Source organism: Pongo abelii, chromosome 6 (assembly GCF_028885655.2).
Source record: "Pongo abelii isolate AG06213 chromosome 6, NHGRI_mPonAbe1-v2.0_pri, whole genome shotgun sequence".
Taxonomy (NCBI): domain Eukaryota; kingdom Metazoa; phylum Chordata; class Mammalia; order Primates; family Hominidae; genus Pongo; species Pongo abelii.
Genome location: NC_071991.2, coordinates 118,082,535 through 118,107,905, shown reverse-complemented (window position 1 = coordinate 118,107,905; position 25,371 = coordinate 118,082,535). Strand labels below are relative to the sequence as shown.

Sequence of the window (25,371 nt, the reverse complement as noted above, 5' to 3'; positions counted from 1 at the left end):
GCTGTGTTGCTTGAGATATTGCTAAGGCTCCTTCCTGTTTGCATGTTCATGTATGGGTTTTGGTAATGGGGACCCCTGTCTCACATTCTTAGGAATGGCCCAATAATCTGTGTAGATACCCTCTTCAGAAACCAGTAACAGCCTGTAAATCTTTTGAGATAGGGCTGAGCTTGCACACTTTAGCTGACTTAGCTTACCAGGCAATAGACACCATATGCATGGTGACCTCTCTAGTGTGTTTAGATGTTTTATTGACTGACCCTTAATGCCTTACCTCTCATGATGTACCTCATTGACCCTGGGAACTTGTAGCCCTCAGCTAGACTGGCACATCCTGGCATAACACATTTCTCTGTCTAGTAGTTTGAACATCACATGAAGCAAACCCTTACTAATTTGAATTTCACCAACATCTTTAATAAGAAATTAGCTCAGCAATTATTAATGTAAATGAAACTGAAAAGGGGAGTAAATTAAGATATAATTTTAGAAAAAATATTCAATATTTATTCAAGTACAAGCATGCACAAAGGACCATACATTTTTAATCTGAGCTTAAATTTCTGCATGTCCTGAGTAGTTATTGATACTGGTGGGCTTGGGACGGTCTCTAAGACAAGACTATTTCTTTAACCATTGGTCTATAGTTCTAATTTATTTTTCCTAAATCAGGCTGACCTGATTGTATTGACTTTTTAAAAAAAATTGTAGAGAGATATTGACGTGGTGAATGATTGACCTTCAGAAATTACCAAGTGTGTGTCTGCTATAGCTAAAACAGAGGCTCTGTGTGTATATGTGTTTTCAGCAGCAAGTACTCTTGAGGTTGTTAGTATTTTAGTCCCCATGGATTCTTAATAGAAGGACGGCTGTTCCATTATCTTGTACAAATATTTGGCAATGGAATTCCCTTATTTACTAACTGTGAGTAACATAATATTTTTAAACCTCCAATCACTGGGAAAGGAAAAATAAACAACTGCCATAAAGATACTTAGCACTGAAAGTTTGCAGAGTTTAGTATTTGACAGGATAGAGACTGGAGTTTATCATTTATCATTTAGTGAATGTAGGCCTTTCATCAAACTTTTTGTTTATTAAAAGTATTGGCTATGTAGCATGTAGATAGGAGTCAAAAGGCACCATGTTTTAAAAATATTAAAATGTCCAGTAAAGTATGTTATATTTTGAAATAACTTTTAGTTGGGGGGAGATGAATCACAGGTTGTATCAATTTTACAAGATAAGCAAATCTGACTTTTGTGGTTTTAAATCATGTTGAATGTTACTTATGAAAAAACTGTCTGAGTTTTTAGTTATAAATTCAGAGAACAGTAAGTTAAAATAACTTTTATATTGTTTATACTTTTTACTTTTCTTTTAGTGTAGCAGATTCTTGTAGAGGGGGATTCTGTGATACTTGGTTAATTATCTGCTTGCTTGCACAAAAAAAAAAACTTATGTAAAAGTGTTCAAGGAAAACATTACAATTCTTTTAATGTAAAAATTCTTTTGCAGCGGCATTTATATAGAAAAACAGTTTGGAAAACAATTGCCTTTTCTATTTGTGGTGAGTTAGATATAGGGTTTTTTGTTTTCTTTAGATAATATATATCATAGAGTCCTCTCTTTGTAAAGTTGAAAGGAATGACGGTGTTAAGTTTTACATGTAGAGAGTATATTTTCTCTAAACATGCTCTTAGTAATTGAAAGTATCTTTTCCTATGTTTTTCAACTGCTTTTACCAAGTTTAATACTTTCCAAAATATAGGCACTCAATAAATTGATTGGCTTTGTTAGAGAAGATTGCTTTTTTGCCTTCATTAAATGAATAAAAGTTAGAAATGAAAATTTTAAAAAGTCAAGTTTCCCCAAAGTGAAAATCATTGGAAATATTTAATACAAAAGCAAATATTGTCTTTTTAGAAAGTTTGTTAATACCCATTATTAACAATAAAGAAGTAAAGATGTAAAAAGAAAAAATTCACTTTTTCATTCATTGAGAGGCAATAGAATACAAATAAACAAAATTCAGACTATCATTGAATGAAATTGACAACAACAGAATTCTAGGTTCTATGATTTTGTGACTGAAATGAACGAACATGGAAAATAATTCAACTCACACTGATTTGAGCAAACAGTATGTATAGGTTTTTTTTTTTTTTTTTTTTTTTTTTTGAGATGGAGTCTCGCTCTATCAGCAGGCTGGAGTGCAATGGCACCACCTTGGCTCACTGCAACCTCCGCCTCCCAGGTTCAATCGATTCTCCTGCCTCAGACTCTCGAGTAGCTAGGACTATAGGCATGTACCATCATGCCCAGCTAATTTTTTTTTTTTTTGCATTTTTAGTAGAGATGGGGTTTCACCATGTTGGCCAGGATGGTCTTGATCTCTTGACCTTGTGATCTGCCCACTTTGGCCTCCCAAGTGTATAGTTTTAATGGGCAATATTGCAGAAGAAATTCACATTTCAAAGCAGGGTCTAGCCTGGGTATACATTTTTTATATTTTTGTTATACCATTTCTATTTTGAATTACTGAGGATACATTTAGGGAAAAGAAGACTGTACCTGTGTAGTTAGAATATTTCCAATCTCCACTCACCTCCTTTACCTCCCATAACCCTGAAGTATAATTGTGCCTCTTATGATTTTCTGTGTAAAACATATTTAAAGTCCTTCAGCTACCAAGTCTTTTCTCTTTGGTGTCAAGGCCTCCAGAGGTCTATTGTTTGTTTTAATTTTGTTTTTACTTTTATCAGTGTGCTCCAAGCACGTAATTTAGAGAGCTAATTTAGTTCCAAAAAGCTTATGATGAAACATTGCAGTCATTCATCCTGGCATTTTCCACACCCAAGAGGCAATTGCTTTCAATTTTGTTTGAGCAGATTCCTTTGGAATTTACTTCCATATCTCTAAATCATATATTTATGTAACTCTTCTTTTAGTTTTTAGTTTTGGGCACTATCCATTGGCTTCCCCTTATGGAAGATAAAGAACTGGCACCCTTTCCTGCTGTGCCTCACCCACCATACTTCCTATCTCACCTCAACCCAGACATTTCATAATTTTGGTTAGATTGGTGTTTACATGATTATGACCATGTAAATGCTGTTTACAGCTGGGTCTGATAAAGTACTGGGTTTACATTTTCTTTCTGGAACGATCTGTTGTTTTTCTTGAAATTCATCAATTTCTTTGTTTTGTTGCTTTACGTATTTATGTTTAATTCAACTGTGAATTACTTCCTTCTGGTGTAAGTTTTTTCTTTATATAGTCAAATATATTGGGCATTTCATCGGAGATATATATATATATATCTCAGAGCATTCTAGACCTGCTCCAGCCTAGGCCTCCTGAAGCTATTGCTTCAGGTAGTAAAAGGATATCATAGGATATCCTTTTACTACCATTCTGGAATTTCCTTTGCCTCCCTTTTATTTTAGACCCTCTGTTTCCTGGATTCCAAGTCATTGTCCTTCTCTGTTTAGTCTCTCATTTTAGGAAGCATGTCTTCCAGTAATTTCCGGAAAAAGCATTCATAGGAAATTTTTTAAAGGATATATGCCTGAAAATGGCTTTATAAACCCTCATGCATTAATTCTGATGGCTATACGATTCCAGATTGCAAATAACTTTTTCCTCAGAATTTTGAAGACACTCGTTTGCTGTCCTTTAGAAGTCCACTGCTATTTTGGTTTGATTTGTGTCTTGAACCTTTGTAGGAAAGGTATGTAAATTTGACCTTCAATTCTGTGTTTCTAGTACTGTACTTTGTCATCTACTATACTTGCTGTCCCCAATCCTGACTCTATTTTAGTGTCTCCACTTCCTCGAGCATCTCTATTGGTGAAGGTAGGGTAGTCACCCTGCTGCATAGGATGGGAGAGGGGCCTGTGTTTGGGGGAGGTCTAACTTCTTCCTAAATGGTGTTTTCAACAAGTTCTACTCTCTTTATCCCCACCTCAGGGCTGCCAATACCTGAGTATTTGGGGGACTCTGTGATGTGAATCAGGTCTTCCCACTATTGCTTTAGCATTCAGCTTTTGGGGGACTGATGAGAAATTTGCCACTCTGCTCTCTGCTTTGCACTTTTCCAAAATATACTCGCTATTGTCTCTTTTTCCTTTTTTCAGTTTTCTCTGGGATTATGCCTTTTAACATATCCCTTTACTATTGTTTTAGTGAAGTTTCAAAGGGAAGAATGAATAAGGGCAAGTGTTAAATCTGCTTTCTTTAGGGGGAAATCCTAGGGGGTGATGGTATCAGGGAAGCAGATCATTTTTATAAATAAATGTTTCTTCAAGAAAAGGGCCTTCCTTGAGATTTTACTATTTTGTCTGTATACATATAGTGATGTGAATAACTTTAAAAGTTGGGGGGATTAATCCTCTTTGTTTCTACGAAGGGATGCATTTACCCACACGTCCCCAAGGGCTTAAATCGGAAGGTGGGTGTCATGCCCTTCCTTTCCTCCTCAGATACTTCCAGTGGACAAAGGGACTAGTAACATGTCATTCTGGTCATTCTGTGACCAACCTCAGTTTGTTTAAGAAAACAGACAAATTGATTTCACTACTTTTAAAAAAGAAGTTGTGTTCCCCACCCTCCACACCCATCCTGCTTTAGTTTTGTAATAAAGATGTTTTGGAAAATACCAAATACAGTCTCACTGGACAGGGATTTTACTAAAAGTTCATGTAATAGCCTTTGGGATTAGACACCTTTTGTGGGGGTGACACTGATAGTCTCAGGAGGATGAGCAGTTTTATACACCATCATTCTCATCTTCTAATCCTAATTACCTCTACTCAGGAGACATATATTGAGTGTCTGCTATGTGCCAGGTAGTGTGGTAAGTATTTAAAACACAATGATAGCTCTTGTTCATGTGCAGTTTGTGCTCTAGTAGAAATTATGATATTGTTAATAATGGCTACTTTTTAGGAAGTGCTTACAAGGAAGCAGCACTTTACCTTATGGAATCTTTTGCACAGCATTGCAAGGTAATTTTAACATTCTCACTTTACAAATGAGGAAACTGAGGTGTGGTTTGCCCAAGACTAGCCAATGGATATGTCAAGTAGGCAAAATCTGAAGCCAGGTCTGTTTTATTTCAAAGCCTATGTTCTTCCATTTTTACAGCTTTTTTTTTTAAGTCAACAAGACAATTTCACGTACATTGTTTTATTTAATCTTCTATTACCTCAAACATGAAGGCGCTCATCTTTGAACTGGAAGTTATTTATTCTCAGCTTCAGTGACTTGGTGAAAAAATCTCTGATTGATTACATCATTTAGGGGGTGTATCCTATTATCAGAATGCTGTGTTAGATGCAATTTTTTTTTTCGTGAACATAGGTTTAGGAATAAAACTTATTTGTGGAAAACAAGTTTTAGTTGGTCTGTAGTAGAGGAGCTTAGATATTTTTAGGAACTCTGTATTGAACAATTTTTCAAAGCAAGTAAAATAATTTATAATGGAAATAATGACATTCTAATTTCCTTTATAGACACACATTTATTCATTCTTCATTCGTTTAAAATGTTTAGATGGTAGTAGCTTGAGATGGGGAGAGTCTGCACGTTACTCCCTTTCTTTCACTTGTAAATTGTGTTAAATGTTTAAAGGCATACTGGATTATTATAGCATAATCTACAGAAAAGACACTGGTAAAAGAGAGGCAATATTTAAAATAGAAATGTGTAGGCAGAAATCAAGGGGAGTCAAATGTTAATAAGACACTCAAGGTTCAAATTAGAGGAACCCAAGGGAATACTGAAATTGGTCTTAGTTGGTAAACTGGTCATTATTTCCACTGACATTCCACCCAATATCTGCTGTGTGACAGGTGCTGCTTGGGCACTGGGGATAAAATAATGTTTAAGAACAGGATCCTTGCCAGCCAGAACTGATGATCTGGCAGTGGAGGGAGCACTGTGACTTATGAGTAGGACAGCCAAGTGGTTTATATGCTAAAGTCTCTGAGACCTGAAATACAGCAGACAAGGAAACCCCGACACACAGAGGGAGGGAGAAAAGTAAAAAAATAAAGAATAGGAGGTAAAATACTGGAAAACAATAATGAGGAAGACACTGCGGCACACTGCAGAGAATGAAGGCTACATACGGAAAGAGAGGACAAGTCATTATGGATGGTGTTTCACAGACTAGTACAGAATAGCATTTTTATAATGCTTTCCATTTTCCAAAGCATTTTCCCATATATCAAATCTACCTTGATGGCAACTGTAAAAGGGGGTTCTTTTTTTATCTTTATCAGATAGATAAGCAAACTGACACAAGGACAGTTAAACGGTTTGCTAAAGGTCACACAATATGTTTCAGAGCTTGTTTTGAACTTAAATCTAACTCCAAATTCAGAGCACTTTTCATCATTCTAGAAAGAAAACCCACTAGGAGAAGAGAGGGTGAGTTGCTTTGCAAACTAGACTGGTACAGACCATCTCATCAGATCATATGCATTGGGAAAGCAAGAAACACGAGGAACACTTGCTGCCACCATCGGGAGATACATACCTGTTCCCAGTAATGTTGAAGACAACAGGTGTTTGTGTAGTCACATTGATAGGGATGTACACTTCATACCACAACACAGCTCAGCAGGAACTATTGTTTAATTCTGGGCTAATTTTGTTTTATTGAAATTAAGATTAGCATCATGCTTTATAGATGCTTCAAATCTAGCTCTTAAACTAAATAGCAGCTGAGTGATTCTCAGTGCAATAATCAGTATGAGAATGACTTTATCAAGGACTCAGATCTCACCACAAAAGAAAATTTAGGGGTAGATGCAGATGGTCTCTTTATCCTGTATCAAGGATGAATTTGACATTTAATGTTTTCCTTGGAATTAGAAGACTAGATGTTTCAGGCTATAGCAGTAACAACAAAGAAAAGACAGCTGACCGTGAAGCTGCAACATCATTTTTAAAATATTTTATTTGAATCAAATTTTAAACTTAATTTATTCCAAGAACATGTTATAATGTTGAAACTTGCCTTTTCAACATCAAAGTCAAACAAATCGGTGTTCCTGAGTGTTAGTGGAATAAAGAAAAAAATTATTTTGTATGGGAGAACTGGCATCATATGAAACCATTGGAAATCTGAAAGATACAGTCACTTTGGAGTTTTCCCAGAGTTAAGGGTGTCGAGCTCATAGGAAACTTAGCCCCTCCATACCAATCACAGGCTACATTTGCAAACTGATTAATGACTCCAAGAGGCAGAAAATGAGAGACTATTCAAGTACGATTTAAAAAGTTATATAACCGGTCAAGAAATTTACATGGTTATCCTCAAGGCAAAGTCAGGGCATTTCCTCTTTTCTTTATAATCATCATGCATGTCCATGTTTTATTGATAAACATATCTTGCCTTTTCAGGGATGCTTTGGTTTTCGTTGTAGCCAGACATCAAATATGAAACAAATTTAGGTTAAGAATCTGAGAGAACAAAAAATGTCTCATAGTTTAATTTTTCTCTGGAGTCTCACTCTCTCTAAGGGTCTTTTCGTATCAAAGATTAGAAAAGTGATCCAGTATGTAGTTACTGAACATTTGGTCTCTTTGTAACATAAGATGCAAATATAGTATTTTTTATGTCTAGAAATCTCTTAAGTAAAGCATTAAGGAAAGTTTGGATAAAAATTGGCTTGAAGTACTATGCTCACAAAATTTCTTCTAATCATACTTTCAAGGCTGAAATCTTTAAAGTAAGGCCTAGAAATAACAATACTTTGAAATGATATCTGAGTATATTAAAGCTGACCATGAGTACTATGTATGCCAAAAATAAAAGTAGCTTGCAAAATGAGAGCCCCTTAACAAAATAGTACTTTATCCTTTGAACCAACACTTATTTTGAAACTGTGTTATTGTCTGAGAGATTATGCAGTTATATATTCTTTATTTTTTATATGAAAGAAATATGAAGGAAGCAGATTAAAACTAATGGCAATGATTTATATTTTTAAATCATAGGAGGTATGTTATGGTAGTAGAAAATCAGCCCCATTTTCTATATCTTATACTCCACTCCCCCTTTTATTAGCAAATATTATGAACAAAGAAACTTTAAGTTTGAATCCTGATGGCTCACAATCCTAATTCAGTCCACTTTTTCCATTTTCTTGCCTTCAATCTACTTCTGCAATCTTTTATTAGATTCATCACACCTTGCTTTTCTACAGGTCATTTTTTCACAAAATTGCCAGAATTATGTTTTTATAATGTACATTAGATCACACCACCTGCTAATGGATTTGAATTACCCATAGAATAAAATCCCAAATCCTTTCCATGGCTCAGGATGATCTGTTTCTTGGCAGGTCATAACGTCTACTTGCATACCCTGTACCCCATCCCACTCTTTCTGTGTGCCAGTTACCATTGCGTTTTTAACTAGCTAGCTCACCATGTAAGGCCACATGACACTTGGTATTTCCTCTTCCTGGATTGCTTTTTTCTGAAGTCTTAACAGCATTGCTTCTTTCTTGTCTGTACTGACTCATTTTAAAGATCACCTTTATAAAAAGACCTTCCCTAATCACCCAGGCCAAGGTAGCTCCCAGTCCTACTCACTATCATACCTTTCTACTTTGTTTGCATTTATTCTTTTACTTAACAAATACTCATTGAACACCTATTATGTGATGAGGAATGCAAGAAAGTACCTGCCCTTAGTGGAGCTTTCAGTCCAGTGAAGGAGGCTATTCACAAATCATCACTACCTGGTACTCCCTCCCTGACCTCCCACTGTAAATAGAATGGAATAGTCATAATTGCAATGAAGTTTTATTCCTGCTGAAATTAGTAGGATGATTTTCACAGAGCTCGTTCTTTCTCATATTTTTGCTGCTTGCCTCTGTAAAATTACCACCACAACTGGGCAAGGTATGACACAGGAACACAGCCACAGTGATCCAGTCCTCTCAAATTCATTATGCACATTCTTGTGAAAGTCACATTATCTGCTGTTTGTGTTAATTTTCTTGTTTGTAAAAGGAGGTAGCCTTATCTATTTTTCACAGGATTCTTGAGTGAATTAATTGTGAAAGTACTTGATAAACAGCACTATCCAAAAGTTGCTGTTTTTTTCTAATCATAATAATGGTTTTCAATTCCACCCTTGGCTATGTGGGCTTCAAATCTACACTTTTTTTTTGAGACAGGTTCTCTCTCTGTCCCCCAGGCTGAAGTGCTGTGGCATGATCATAGCTCACTACAGCCTCAATCTCCTGGGCTCAAGTGATCCTCCCACCTCAGCCTCCCAAAGTGTTAGGATTACAAACACATACCACCATGCCTGGCTAATTTTCTTTTCTTCTTCTTTTTTCTTTTTGTAGATATGGGGTCTCATTATATTTTCCAGGCTGGTCTTGAATTCCTGGGCTCAAGTGACCCTCCTGCCTCCCAAAACCCACACATTGAGATTACAGGCCTGAGCCACCACACTCAGCCAAATCTATATTTCTGATACTTAAACATTTTTATATTAATAAAATAAAATTAGATTTTTTATCTTCCCACAGAGCTATTTACCCCTGACAATTTATCTGCTTTGGTGAAATACATCATTCTCCTCCATTCTAAATTCAATGAGTCTAATGCCTTGTCAATTTTCTTTTCCTATACCTTTTAAAATGATTCTTTTCTGCCTGTTTGCAAGGCTACCATCTAAGTTCAGCTGCTCACTTCATGCCTCCTCTTGTGCTGCCTTCTAAGGGATCTTCACCGTCCCCCTTAGCCTTCCTTTTTCCAAATCATTGAGCACTTTGCCTTTATTTTATCAGTTTATAATGTCATTCCCCTATTCAGAACCTTTGAAAGATGCTACCTTAATGCCTACATGTTGGATTTAAAATTCACTAGTGTATTATTTAAAGCTCACCATAATCTGGCTTCAGTCCATCTTTCACATTTGATCTCTTCTCATTCCTCTTTCTGACCACCCCACTCCACCTAGATGGATCTGTTTCCTGTTCCCCGATTCTTTGCTTGACTTTGCAGCCGACCCTGCACACTTGTTCATGGCTTTTATTTGCCTGGTATTCTCTCTTCTCTTCTTTGTTCCAGTCCTCTTCACCTTTTGGAACACTGCATATTTCTCTATTTCATAGGAATCTTGAATTTTTATCTCCATTTCTGCTTTTGACACTGTATTCAACTTCGTGTTATTTTTTTGCCTATGCATGCCTTATCAGAATTTTGATATTCTTTTCTATATCCCAAGTGCCTTCCCCATAATAGAAACTTACTATAAAAAGTGTCAACAGTAGTTGAGATTTTGTTCTATGTTGTGCTTTTTCTAAGAATGCAAAGGAAACCCCCCAACCCCCATTGCCTAGAAGAATAAGTTAAAATCTGCTCATGAGGCAGAGCATTGAACTTCTTGACTTCACCTCCTCCACTTTGAAAGGAATTAGGTTCCCTTTCTTGGAGAACTTGGTTAAAGTTTATCAAACTAGAACATGTAAATTATTATTTATCCTAATGAAAGTAGTGGCATTTATAAAAGATTTTTCTCAGGAGACGGCTAATAAATTAGGGCTCACTGAGATGAATATTAAATGTTATCTGCAGATATTTCTAAATTTGCTGATAATTTCCCCATCCGCTTCTGAGGGGCTTCATGAAAACTCGCCTCTGTTTTCTTGTTCACTAGGTAAACATAATACCAAGTCTGTCTTTGAGGAGCCTATTTTATTTTGATACTATAATAACAGCATACTTTTCTGTTTTTCTACAGTACTTTGGAAGTTTGCTTGTCATTTTCTGTGTAGAACTGGCTTGTGGCGTTTGGACATATGAACAGGAACTTATGGTGAGTTCAAAATAGATATAATCACAATCTAAAACAACAGTTCAGCCTTTTAAATTAGATACTTGTATTAGTTCATTTTCACACCACTATGAAAGAACTGCCCAAGACTGGGTAATTTGTAAATTAACTCACAGTTCAGCATGGCTGGGGAGGTGAAGAGGAAGCAAGACATCTTCCTCTTGGAAGATGAATCATGGCAGAAGGTGAAGAGGAAGCAAGACACCTTCTTCACATGGCGGGAGGAAGGAGAACTGTTGATCGAAGGGGGAAGAGCCCCTTATAAAACCATCAGATCTCTTGGGAACTCCCCCACTATCAAAAGAACAGCGTGAGGGAAACCGCCCCATGATTCAATTACCTCCACCTAGTCTGTCCCTTGATATGTGGGGATAGGGGGATTACGACTCAAGATGAGATTTGGGTGGGGACACAAAGCCTAACCATATCAGTACTTTAGAGTAATTTAGGCACATGATTATTAATTTGAATGTTTATGCTACATGATAACAGTTAATAATCCCAATACTTCTGAAAACTAGCATTTTCTTTTCTGTGTCTAAAGCACATTTCCAAACCATAATTTGTAAAATTTTATTTGGTATACTCTGTATATGTCTTTAATTCCACAGGCTGCTTAAACATGGGTATCATAGACTAAATATAGTATATGTTCTAAAATAATTTTACCAATTTTGAAGTTAATAATAGAAAAGATTCACATTCGCAGATGATTAGTTTGAAAATTCTTGAACACCTACATAAAGCCTTATAAAATGCTGACTGCAATAGTGAACAGATGACTAGGAAGCCTACATCTCCTGTTTGCGACAGGCAGAACCATTTTCCACCTTAAGTAAGAGATGTATTTGAAGTGTGTTTAGCACAATCTAGAAACACTCTCACAGTTCCACACTTGGCTACTTGAAAATAGCTATTCATCATTTTTTATCTTTTATTTCAGCAGTTGAAATGGCTGGGACAACTTTTATAGCTAGCATAAATGAGCATAACATTTCTCAGTCTTAAGATTTTTACTAGTCATGTTTGGCTTACCACTCGCACTTTACCCTTGCACTCACTGGGTATTATTACTTATTAACATTTGCTTACTTCATTGAGGGAAATTAGTGCATTTACTGCTAGTGATGTGATGTCGAACGCTTTTGCATGTCTGTGAATGCTGGTTGTTTTCATGGAGGGAGGCCAGACTTTTTCCCCCATAAACTTTGTAGAGTAATTCTGTTTTAGTAAAATGGTGATTTTCCATGTGTAGTTCTTGGGCCATCTGCAGTAGGAGCCACCCAGGATGATTCTTAAAAATATGCATTATTGGGCTCCAGCCAAGATGTGCTCAATCAGAATGGAGGGGAAGGCAGGGAGGAAAGGGCAAGGACTGGGCATTTGCATCTGTGACAAGTTCCCTGGTGCATCTTCAACATTTTAAAATTTGGTAACTCTCTAGAAGAGAGAAAGATTATATTGTATTTGTTTCAGAGCGAAGAAAGTCATTGGGCAATTGAACAGTAAAATAGAAGTCATTTCTGGTGCTGATGTAGTCTTCAAAGATTCTTTGGTGAATCTACTATTGTGCTTGGAGACTGTTTTGAATACTAAGTAGTAACCACAGACTAGTGGCTACTCTACACACTCCAATTTACATGTCAGTGGTGCTTTGGCACACTCACACATATGTATCTCTGTGAAGACACTCATGCTTCCAATGTACAATGGCACTAAGTAAGAAGAGAGAGTTCCTGAAAAGGCGAAAAGTTAGCTCAGATTCTAACTAGTTTAATATAAAGTTAAGAGCTTTTATTAATATGAAATCTCCTATTAATATAGGAATTTGTTTGCTGTCTTTGAAAATCATATTTTCTCCCTGTCTCTGGAAACTTTATTAGGGGAGTGAAAAAGTACTTGGCTCCAGGAAATCAGTTTCTGTGGTTTACTGGTCAAGAGATTGTCTCTCTTATTTTTTTCCGTTTTCAAATGATAAATGTGTCTCCTTGACATTTAAGCCATAGAGAGTACATCTTATCATTAGTTCTGGATCCTGTTACCTCAACTTTTTATTGTGTTCTGTTTGGTAATTAAAAGGATTTTAGCAATTGGTTTACTTTCTTGTGGATTTTAAACATGGGCATTAGAGTGTATATGCCATACTAATATTTGGTAAATCTTCTAAGATACAGCAAGTTCAAAATGAATTAACTTAAGATGTTTGAAACCAAATGTTTTGATTTTAAAGTAATTCTTAAAAATATGAGGAAATTGAAATGAATGTATACTTGTTTAGACACTTTCTTCTATTCTGTTAAGAGGCCATCTGCAAATAACTCCTGAGTCCTGCAGTACTAAATAGGTGCCCACTACCATTCCAGTTGAGGGCACACATCACTGTTTTGCTTTCATAAATCTTTCCCATTACATCATCAGGATGGAGCAAGGGCTGTTTAAAAGTGAAATGTAAAAGCAGTTCTTTAAAAAAAGTTCGTCAGGTTTTTTATTGCTTTTGCACTAATAGCAGTGTGAGTGAAAAGTACCATTAAAGTTTATTATCTGCCAAATTTTGCAGAACCCAGCCTTTACATAGAATGGGCTTTGTGCTTTTAGCTGTTCCATGCAAGGAACCAATCAACCTGTGTGTTACTTTATGACCAGACCTCAGTATTTGTGTCAGAACCTCAATGGTCTCCTCTGTTTTCTTCCACATTTGGTCTCAGATTGATCGTGGTCACAATAAGGAAACAACCTGTATTTATTTTAGAAGGTAAAGTTTTAAAAAATTGATATATTAACTAAATCAAGTAACTTGACATCAGATAATCTGTTTTCTCATTATTTCTGTTTTTTTTGTACTGCTCATCTTCTACCCATTATTCCTTCTCTAGATAAAATCTGTCAGTGATAGAGTTTCAGATTGTACATTTCTAGATAATTTATTTCACTTCCATTTATTTTATGCCCAAAAGGTTATGAGATAATACTAATTTATGGCGAGTAGCTTGAACTTTGACTAGTTCTCTGAACCTTGTTGAAGGCATATGAACACACAGTACACCCATTTAGCCCATTATTTGGGGGAAAAAATGTGTGCCCAAGTGTTTGGATGTTTTATTGTATATTTCCAAGTAATCAAAAAAAAAAAGTTAACAAAGGAAAAAAACGAAGATTTTCTGTGGTCAGGAATTTTGAAACTGCTTCTGTTGATATGACTATCTTAAAAAATAAGATTTCATAATAATCCTAATCTCTAGTTTTGTTGGAGCCTTATTTGCTCACGTCTCCCTTTTTTCCTTTTCGGTTCTCAATCTTTGTGTTATGTATTGAATGTCAAGCTTGCTTTACTAAGCCCAGTCTATATTACTTCATAGATCAGAGAGGAATGTCCATCCAGTTTCCCAGAGTTGCTTTAATACTATGTGTTTAATGAGATTTGCATTTGTATACCTCAATTTCTCATGGCCCTGCAGTAAAATCATAGCTTGATATACTGACCAGATTTCTGGCCAGTAATGACTGTTGTATTGTATTGTATTGTATTGCAACAATGACTGTGGTACTGTATACCTAAATCTCTGTCGTGATTAAATACTCTGTAATAGACATGGTGCCAGGTGATTGGAGAATAGAAGCACAATAATGCTTTACTTTAAGAACTGTTCTTTCTTTTTAAATTATTTTTAATTTTTTTATTTCAATAGGTTTTTGAGGAACAGGTGGTATTTGGTTACATTAATAAGTTCTTTAGTGGTGATTTCTGAGATTTTCGTGCATCCATCACCTGAGCAGTGTACACTGTACCCAATGTGTAGTCTTTTATCCCTCGTACCCCGCTCATCCTTCCTCCTGAGTCCCCAAAGTCCATTGTATTATTCTTATGGCTTTGTGTCTTATAGCTTAGCTCCCACATACAAGTGAGAACATACGATGCTTAGTTTTCCATTCCTGAGTTACTTCACTTAGAATATTGGTCTCTAATTCCATCCAGGTTGCTGTGAATGCCATTATTTTTTTCCTTTTTATGGCTGAATAGTATTCCATGGTATATATATTTTCTTTTCTTTTCTTTTTTTTTTTTTTTTTTTTTTGAGACTGAGTCTCGCTCTGTCACCCAGGCTGGAGTGCAGTGGCGCGATCTCGGCTAACTGCAACCTTCGCCCTCCGGGTTCACACCATTCTCCTGCCTCAGCCTCCCAAGTAGCTGGGACTACAGGCACTCACCACTACGCCCGGCTAATTTTTTTTGTATTTTTAGTAGAGACGGGGTTTCACTGTGTTAGCCAGGATGGTCTCGATCTCCTGACCTCGTGATCTGCCCATCTTGGCCTTCCAAAGTGCTGGGATTACAGGTGTGAGCCACCGGGCCCGGCTGGTATATATATTTTCTTTATCCACTCATTGATTGATGGGCTCGGGCTGGTTCCACATTTTTACAATTGTGAAATGTGCTGCTATAAACATGAGTGTGCAAGTATCTTTTTCATATAATGACTTCTTTTCCTCTGGGTAGATAACTAGTAATGGGATTGCTGGATCAAATGGTAGATCTACTTTTAGTTCCTTAAGGAATCTCCACACTGTTTTCCATAGTGGTTGTACTAGTTTACATTCCCACCAACGGTGTAAAAGTGGAGAACTGTTGTTTCTGAAATTCTAATATACCTCTTAATTACAACTTTTGAAAAAGTGTAGACAAAATTATCCCAGAGTGAGGCTTGACTTGAGCCAAATTCTTTCCCTTCTTAATTCTTTCCTCTCTGTTTTAGTACTATTATCTGCAGTTGCTTCAAAGAGCAACAACTTCATAGCATTTTGAAATCAAATTAAGGACATTTCTCTGCAGAGGTTATGTGTTATGTGAAAGTCTTCCGTATGTCTGTGGGATGTACAGTTAATTACTTGTTTGTGATTTCCTTGAGCATTAAAGTGATTTCTCATTTTTTTCCTTAGTACAAAATACCTCTTCATTTATCACAAAAATCTATACATTGAGATTGTCCAATAACTACATTGAATACTCTGAGCTAAATTTAGGCCATGAGCAAATATAAATTTAAAATAGTATTTGTCAATTATAAGACATTCTGAGTATGTGTGTGTACGTGTGTGTGTGTGTGTGTGTGTGTGTGTGAATCTATGTCTGTGTGTGTGTTATAGCTGTTGATATTTTGCTTTTTATCACCAGGTTCCAGTACAATGGTCAGATATGGTCACTTTGAAAGCCAGGATGACAAATTATGGATTACCTAGATATCGGTGGCTTACTCATGCTTGGAATTTTTTTCAGAGAGAGGTAAGTGCTAAAATTTCTGAGGTAGAGAGAGTGAAGTAAGTGATGCACCTTCAAACCAGACGTTTAAAGCTTTGGCTTTGGTAATTTCCTCTGTGCTGAAAAATTAAGCCTATGATTCAGTAACCTCTGGTGCAATTCTTTCTTGAAAAATATCTTAAGTAACTTCATAGCCTGATTTTCTTCCCATATATACCATTTCCCCTTTATTTCACATGGTTCACATATATTTAAGAACTTCTGAAAAGCCATTTTGCTAAATTATTGTGAAGTTTTCCTTTTATGAGAGTTAACTTGATAAATATCCAAGTTCCAGACAAATAGATTTTTTCATGACTTTTAGAGCTCTCAATATTTTAAACATAATTTTAGTTTTAAAAAAATGATTGTTCTCATTTGGGATTTTGAAGTCAGTATATTATTAATGGCATGATCTGTTCAGAAAGACCTTGGTTAAAATCATAGCTGTGCTGCTTAGTATTAAGTGAGCTTCTATAATTTACATAACTCCCTTAAGTCTTGGTTTTCTCACCTGTAAAATAGTGATAATAAAAATACCTATCTCTTCAGGTTGTTGAGAAGATTAAATGATGTCATAAGTTAGATTTCATTTAGCCTATGGTTATTAACAATAACATTACAAAGTATAGGTGCGTTTAGCATTTCTTACCTAACCGCCATGTAGCACTGCACCCAACCATCTTCTCAAGTGAGGACTGTATTCAGATGTTTAAAATTTGGTGACTTGAAGTTAATCATTGATCTTGCTTCAAACCAAGCTCTTCTTCCAAGCAGTTTCCTTGTAATTGAAGTGACATTCCCGGATGGATAAGTATTTCAGTTTCCTTTAATTTATCTTAGTGCTAGGCCGCAAAGCATTTGAGAATTAGTGTCTTACGTGATAGCAAGATCTCTGCTCACTTACTTTGTCCTGGATATGGGCAGAGGTTCAAGTCCAGGACAATCTCCAAATCTGGCTCTCTGTGTACAACTGTTGAGATGGTAAAAATTATCATTGTAACACAGATTTCCTGTTTATTTAAGTGCTTCCTAACTTTGTTTATTTATTGTATATTTGTGCTAAAAACAACACAAAGAGAAAATAAGCATTAGGAAATTTATAGTAAGTTATGTCAGCTACTGTCCTGAGTAGATGCTGCCCAGAGCTCGTTATTTTCTGGAATTTGCGATGTAGATAGTGATAATCCAGGTTAAAAAACAAAGTGAGTTTTTTTCTGATGGAAGCTCCACCTAGATGGACAATGTACAAGTACTGCAAATGATAGCTCACTTATTTTTAGATTTGTTACATGGTAAGTTTCCTCCTCCATTATCATAAGACTATTTTATGTAAATGGAGATGGTGAAGACCTCTAAGAACCTGAGTTTTTTTAAATCCCTTATATCCCTTATATTAGTTTGCAATGACTGCTTGCAGATGGCCATCTTCTCCCCGTGTCTTCACATTGTCTTCCATATATATATATATATATATATATTTAAATACCCTCTTCTAATAAGAACATCAGTCATATTGGATCAGGGCCCACCATAATGACCTTATTTTAACTCAACAACCTCTATAAACTCTATCTCCAAATACAGTCACATTCTAAGGTACTGGGGGTTAGAATTTCAACATACGAATTTGGGTGGGGGACCCAATTCTAGAATAACCTATATTGCAGAAAGCAACTTTATCAGGTGCCAGTCTCCTTTGCTCCTCATTCAATGCAATTCTATGCACGTACCTCAACTTAGCGGACTCTCACTTAAGCCCTAATGACGTTTGTTTAATACCTTTTTAGAATACTAACTTTAAAAAATGTGTTTATTTATTTATTTTAACATAGTAGTTGGAGCATAGGCTTTGGAATAGACTGTGCCACACTCTGGCCTGTAACTTTAGCAAGCTACTTGACCGTCAAAGGCCTCAGTTTACTCATATGTAAAATGGATGGTATTTTCTAGAGCTTGACACGTTAGCAAGAGTAGTACTATCTCACAATACGATATTAAAGTAGACAGGAAAATGACAAGGAGATGTACACCACAGTAATATGTTGGTATGATGTTGGGCTTACTTAAAGGAGTTTTCAGAAAAAGTTTCAGAATAAATTCATTATCTTCTGTTGAAGGACAATTATATACAAATGCTTTCTAAAATAAAAGTAAGTTCAGCACTGAACATTGTATACTTATAATGAGAAAGAACATTATATACTTATATTTGAGAAAGTCATTTATGTAGAATATCTTATTTCCTGACAAAGCCATATCGATAGGCTGTTCCTTGCTGGATGGAGTTAGAGAGTTCCAAGAACTGTTCTGTCATCAACACAGAAAGGACTCATGTCATTAGCAAACGAGAGAAATGGATTTTCTTTGAGTGCAAGAATTTAAAAAGATGGACTTGGAAAATTAACCTTTCCTTGTTTATGATTTTTATGAAGTCCTTATACTACATATATTATTTAAGGATATTTAATGTCTTATGTAAAATATGTGATGTCAAATTATTGACTAAATTTGTGATGTTTATAGTATACTCATGACCTTGAGAGCAAGTTTAAAAACGAAAAACATATATATTTTTTAAGTTTCTCAAAATTTTAGTATTACCCATAGCTTTCAGTAATTCATCATTTGTAATACTCTTAAGATGATTTTTTTTCTGTTTAAAAATCAGACATTTAGGCCAGTGTAACAACGCAGAATACTTTGTGGTATTTTCATTGTTTCCTTTTGCATGAGAAGTTCAGAATTCTTCAAAATTAATTTTAGTTAAATTTTGAAATCGTGGGGGATTGTGATATTTTATGATGCAATGTCAAACCTGGACATAGATTGATCTGTTGGACTGCATAATTTGCATAGCCAGTCACTCTTGGCAAAGTTCTCAGTGACTGCCCATAGTCCTTGTTTCTGGCTAGAGGGGAAAGAGCAACCTCCCTCTCCACTCAAGGACAGAAAATTATTCATCATAGTTAATTGTTCTGAATCTAATCTATAGAGGTCCTTAAGCAGTGTTTCCAAACCTTGATCAGAGAAAGTTTTTGCTAATCTTTGGAGAAATGAGATAAAAAAGAAAAAATGTCAATATAGTTTTTCTTAAATCCAATTTTATTCAAGCTAAAGGCACACCATTTATTCTGAGATTATGGTAATAGAATATGAACATTTATTTCAAGAATCTTGCTCAGTTGAATAAACATTAGTTGGCCAGACCTATGTTTATTTCTTAAAGTTTTTGGATATTTTACTAGCTGAGGAATCGATGTCTGCTAACTTTTTGTGATGTGGGCTTTGGTCAACACATGTTTTTACAAAGATTACAGAAACTTTTAATATAATATTTGAATATGTTGGGCAATAGAAAAATTTGATTAACTGGCCCTTGGTGGTTAGAGGTTTAATGATAAAGATAAGGTGTCAGCTACTTGGGTTTGTTAGTGTGTATGTTCAATCTGTTGCTATGTATAGTCACTTGTAGACAAGCTTACAGTTAGGGAGTGAGTCTCAGTCATGCCTGATTTGTTTTTATGTGTTATGGGCATTATTACTCAGAATTCTTCCATTATGCAATCGTTAGCCATGGTGTTCCTTTACTACATTTCTATCATCAACATAGACTGTACATATATCATTAGGTGATGACAGATATAGCTCTGGGTACAAAAATTTAAAAAAACTGATGTTTAATCTCCTATAAGTTAAGAAAATATTTTTGTGGTTTCTGAGGCTGACTAGTGATTTTTTTTTGCAGTTTAAGTGCTGTGGAGTGGTATATTTCACCGACTGGTTGGAAATGACAGAGATGGACTGGCCCCCAGATTCCTGCTGTGTTAGAGAATTCCCAGGATGTTCCAAACAGGCCCACCAGGAAGATCTCAGTGACCTTTATCAAGAGGTAAGGCCATATATGGTTCATTTATTATGGATAGATGTTTTCTTAGGAATAACTTTAAAGAATCAACAATATGCCAATGAAATTTTCCATCTCTGTCTAAATATAAAAGGCCTTAAAATTTTTCTCTGATATGGGGAGAAGCAGAAGAAAGCTAAAAAACAACATAAAAATCTAAACATTAATCACATTTTAATAAAGGGAAGTGGGAAAGACCAGGTTTTGTAATTAATTGGATTTTGAACTGTTTTGTTTTGAATCAAGTTCCGACCGCTTGGGGATCCTTTGAAACAGACACAGGCAGAGTATGTAGCTAACACTGGATATGCAAGAAACGCAGGGTTTGGAGTTCCTGGACAGAATACGTATTTTAAGAGCCCCTACATAGATCACCAACACATAGAGGAAAAAAAGAACCTCTCCAAAGAAAATGCTACCGTGCTACTCTCCAGCTCCCCCTGCTGGCTAATGATTAGTGATGTCAGTTTCAGTTCACTGATTGAAGTTTTATGCTCAGTGGCAGTAAAGTCAATCCTCATGTGGCCAGGAAATTTACATACTTGTGTTTTCTGGGAGAATTGATCAGAATAATCAATTACTCCATTTTAGCAGAAGTTTTCCTATTCATTCATTTTTACTGATGATTTTCAGACTTTGTTAGCAGTAAAATTCTATTTTCAGATTAAAATCTAAGACTGCACTGTCCTCTACAGTAGCCAAATAGCTACATGTGGCCATTTGAATTAAAACTAATTAAAATTAAAATGTCTGTTCCTCTGTTGCACTAGCTACATCTCAAGTGCTCAACTGCCGCTTGTGACTAGTGGCCCCTGTCCTGGACAATGCAGATATAAGACATTTCCATCATCACAGAAAGTTTTGTTAGGCAGTCTTTATCTAGAATGGAAATGCAAAATGTGAATCAGATAGAAGGGAAACTGCTTAGGCTAAGGGGTTGGGATCATTCCCCAGATACATCTCTAGTCAAGTACTGGTATCACAAGGCACTGCTCACACTATTCATAATATAACTCATGTATATATAGTAGGGCTATAAAGAATGAAAATTTAAAACAAAACACATCAGGATTTATAACACTTGCATTTTGATATATTTCAAGGTGGTCATCTTAGGAGGTTATACTTTTTATCCCTAGGAATACTACCATTCAAAACATCTTTTAGACTGTCTGCCAAAGTCAGTTGTTGAGATGGGCAGTCAATTTATATTGTAAATTAATTAATTTGGATGTTGTAATTAATTAAATAATGCTGTACTACCTGTACAAGTGATCCATTATATTCGTGTCCTAGATATGAGTCACTCTGGGCTGTTACTCATATCTCAGAAGACAAGAATATGTCACCATTTAAGGATATCCAAAATAAAGTGCTTTCGACTCTGAAGGCATGCCCCAAATGAGAGTGCCAAGTATTTTTTAGGAGTTTAAAAATTGTTATAATTTCCTAGAGCTGCCATAACAAAGTCCCACAAACTGAGTGGCTCTGACAACATAAATTTATTGTCACAGTGTTCTGGAGGCTAACTCCAAGATTAAGGTGTCAGCAGGGTTGATTCCTTCTGAGGGCCATGAGGAGAAATCTATTTCATGCTTCTCCCCTAGCTTCTGGTGGTGCACTGACAATTTTCCCAGTTCCTCGTCTTTTAGAAGCATCACCCTGATCTGTTTCATCTTCACATGGTGTTCTCCTTGTCTGTGTGTCTCCAAATTTTCCCTTTTTATAAGAACAACAGTCATATTGGACAAGGGGCCCACTGTCCTCCAGTCGGACCTCATCTTAGTTACATCTGCAACAATCCTATGTTCCAATAAGATCACATTCTGAGGTACTAAGCTCTTTAACATATGAATTTTGGGAGGACATAATCCAACCAATCACAAGAATTATTCAAACAATTGAATAATTCAGGCTTTTTATTTTAAAAGATGATCAGAATACTTTTTGTCATGCTCACACTGCTGAGAAGCATTGTGTTTGGATGTTATTGTTTTATACATACTTTGTTTAGAAACATTTGGCTTTGAATGAAAAGGAATATACAAAATATAGTTTATTGAACAGAAAGTTGTTGTAGGTTAGTGTCTGTACGTTCTTCAGTGATTATGGCACTGAACCTAGTTCTTTTGTTTTGGGTGAAAGCTGAATATTGGCTAGTGTCTGTAGTAGGAATCATCAACTAATAAATGCAGCAAACTCCTACTTATTCCATAAAATGGAAAACAGTACTAATATTTCTGAGGTAGTATTACATATAAACATATTATGGATATTCCAATATACTATAACTCACTATTAGACATTAAAAGAACAGATGGCTACAATATAGTTAGAAGTATAGATGTGTAAATTGAAACCTACCAAATTTCCTAGTGTGAATTGTCCATTTGTTAGTTTTTACCAGTAGCAAGTCAATGTGATAATTATTGGGCCACAACATTATGGTATAATTTGTATCTGCTTTAGTGATTAATACTGATGATATGATTATAACTACTATTGATCATGAGATCAACTTACCAGATCTTCCCATAAAGTCTGAATATGGACTAATTCTCTTCAGTTTTACTTTATTTAGCTGAAGACTGTTCCACATTAAACATTTAATATAATTTTATTGTTGTAAAAATACAATTCATCTTCACTACTTTTGTTAGATTGTTTTCACTAATAATACTACTTTATAAAGGGATGCTTTACTTTTAGGATATCTATAATTGCTTGCTCCATGAATTTTGAAATTGAAACAAGCCATACTATTGTGCATGTACAAGTTGATAACCCAGATTATTTTGAAATTTGTTCATATTTTTATCTGAAGAATTTTAATAGCAAGCTGGCATTGTCAGCCATGAGATGTTCTTTAGACACAGACTTCCAGCTAAGATGGGGGCTTATTATATCAGAGTAACCTGCTTTTGCATTTTACAACTAATAACATATGCTGATATTGGTAATGATATAGTATGCAATTATATGCATAGTTGACTTACAAAAGAGGATCATTCAGTAGTTTTATGGCATAAGTACAATTAAATCCATGATTAAAAATAAGACATAATTCCACTTTGCCCTGGAGAACATATGTTTCCTAATTACAGCGTGTCCAGAGATCATTCAGTAGGAAGATGAAGGTTCTAAAAGGAGAAATAAGTGAGGAACAGCTGGAGGTATTTGGGATGTTTATTCAGAAGTTGAGAGTACTGAAGGGAGATAGTTGAGATGTCTTCAAATATTTCAAAGTTCATAATTCAGAACAGGAACTAGACTTACACATTGTTGCTCCAAGGGCCAGAAGTTACAGGAAGGAAATTTTGAATCAATAGAAGGAAGACCTTGCTCATCAAAATCCATCCAATTGTGAGACAGGTTATCTTGTAAAATAATGAGTGTCTCATCACTAAAAATATTGAAGTCGAGGTCAGATAACCATGTCATTGGTAGTGTAGAATGGGTTTTTAAATTAAGAATGAATCCAGACTAGATGAACCACAAGGTCTCTCTTATCTTTCATATTCTGTAAGCTCAGAGATAAAAACTGGCTTTCTTCCTGCAATCATTCTTCAGTAGTCTGAAGTCAAGGAAATAAATCATTCTCAGCCATCTGGTGGCCTGCATGGTCCCTGACCCAATAATATTTTATGACGCATTTGGAAACCTGTGAAAAATGACAGCAGAAATATAGCGACAATTGCACATTTAGAAACATTCAGGAGCCTTGTTAGGTTTGGCACACAGCTCTTCAAATATCCATAATAAGCTTCAAACTTGTATTAAAGTATAGGTTTAAAAATCTATAATGAAAATACCTCTGACCCTCAGTTTGGATCTATCACATTCACTCATTCAAAATAATGATATGATAACCAATATTCATTCAGAATATTTTGTGATTGCCTACTGGGTTCCATTTGCTCTTCTAAATGCTAGGGATATAGTGGAGAGTGTTGCAGACTAAAATCTCTTCTCCTATATAATTTATATTCTAGTTATGGATACATATGTTTAACAAGAGAAAAACAGCAATAGAAAATAATTTCAGGTGGTGGTAAGCACTTTGAAGACTCTGAACAGGGTAATGTGCTGGAGCTTTGTTGGGAGGGAGTTACTTAAGATAGATTGTTAGGAATAGGCCCTCTTAGGAGGTGATATGTGAACTGAGACCAGTTGACGAAAAGGAAGCACCCATGCTGGGGAACAGTGTTTTTGGCCAAGGAAACTGCAAGTATAAAGGCCCACCCTTGGGTGGTCTGGGCCCGTGATTACTGACAGCCCACTCCCCTGTTCTTTGGAATCACCTGTGTAACCACACTCTAAATGCGAGGTGTAAGACTTGGCCTTGGCAAAATATCAGACTCAGAGTTTAAGTTGGCAAAGCACAAGCCTATGGTATCTCTTGTCTTCTCTCACCTGCTGAGTTTTTCATCATATCAGTTACTGAAGTGCAATGTCTTGACTTGATCCGGAGAAGAGAAGCATAAATAAAAGACATAAAAGACGGCAGTTAGAAAATAAGTCTTTATAGAGCAGGGACACTCAACCTCTTGCCCATGGACCAGGGCTCTTCTTGGATGGACTTCAAGGAAAAAATGATACTGCAAAAATTGTTTTCAATATTTTATATCCATTTTTTTTCCAGGAAATAAGAGCCATAGCTTTCATCGACTCTTCTTGGGGTTCCATATGTAAAAGAATGAGAAAACACAGTTGTAAAGAATAGTTGCAGCACTTACTGTCTCAGATAGGAAACTTAGCATAAATAGCCCCTCAAAAAGGCTGAAATGCCATTTTACTCCTCTGTGTGCTACCTCAAGAAAAATAAATGGAAGTAAACAGGCTCACAACAGGCCCTGCTTCAAATGGACTGACTCAAAATGTAAAACAAAGAGGGACAGAACGTCAACTAAAATATACCTCCAGAGACACATTTCTTTGTCTAGTAGTTAGAAGAAAGACTACTATTCAAATATATTGGCTGCTTCTTCAGAAAAGTAGTATTCCCACAGATTTATGTAAGGGCTGGACACAGACATGTCCTCCACACTTGTGTGCCTTTGGGACACTTTTCCTTTAGACCCTCATACTTTCTATGTTCCATGTGTTGGGTTTGAGTTTTAAATATTCTTAATAATTTCCACTTTGACAAACCCATTTATACCTCTTTAGAAGTTTATTTATTTCTTCTCCCAGTGCTAGAAAACACTGACAAATAAAGGAAATTGGGAACAACAGGGGGTGTGATTGTGAAGGGATGTGACCTTTTTCTCTGAGTCTTGGCTTACAGGAAAAAGAACCTCA

At 35.8% G+C, this 25,371-nt stretch overlaps 1 protein-coding gene across 1 annotated transcript in view; it reads left to right on the top strand.

The window, feature by feature from the left end:
- TSPAN12 (tetraspanin 12) overlaps positions 1-25,371 on the top strand; it is a 68,994-nt gene that overhangs the window by 31,276 nt on the left and 12,347 nt on the right. Inside the window, 3 exon segments of the mRNA NM_001134021.1 lie at positions 10,778-10,852; positions 16,041-16,148; positions 19,912-20,055. Coding sequence (NP_001127493.1) covers positions 10,778-10,852; positions 16,041-16,148; positions 19,912-20,055 — 327 coding nt within the window.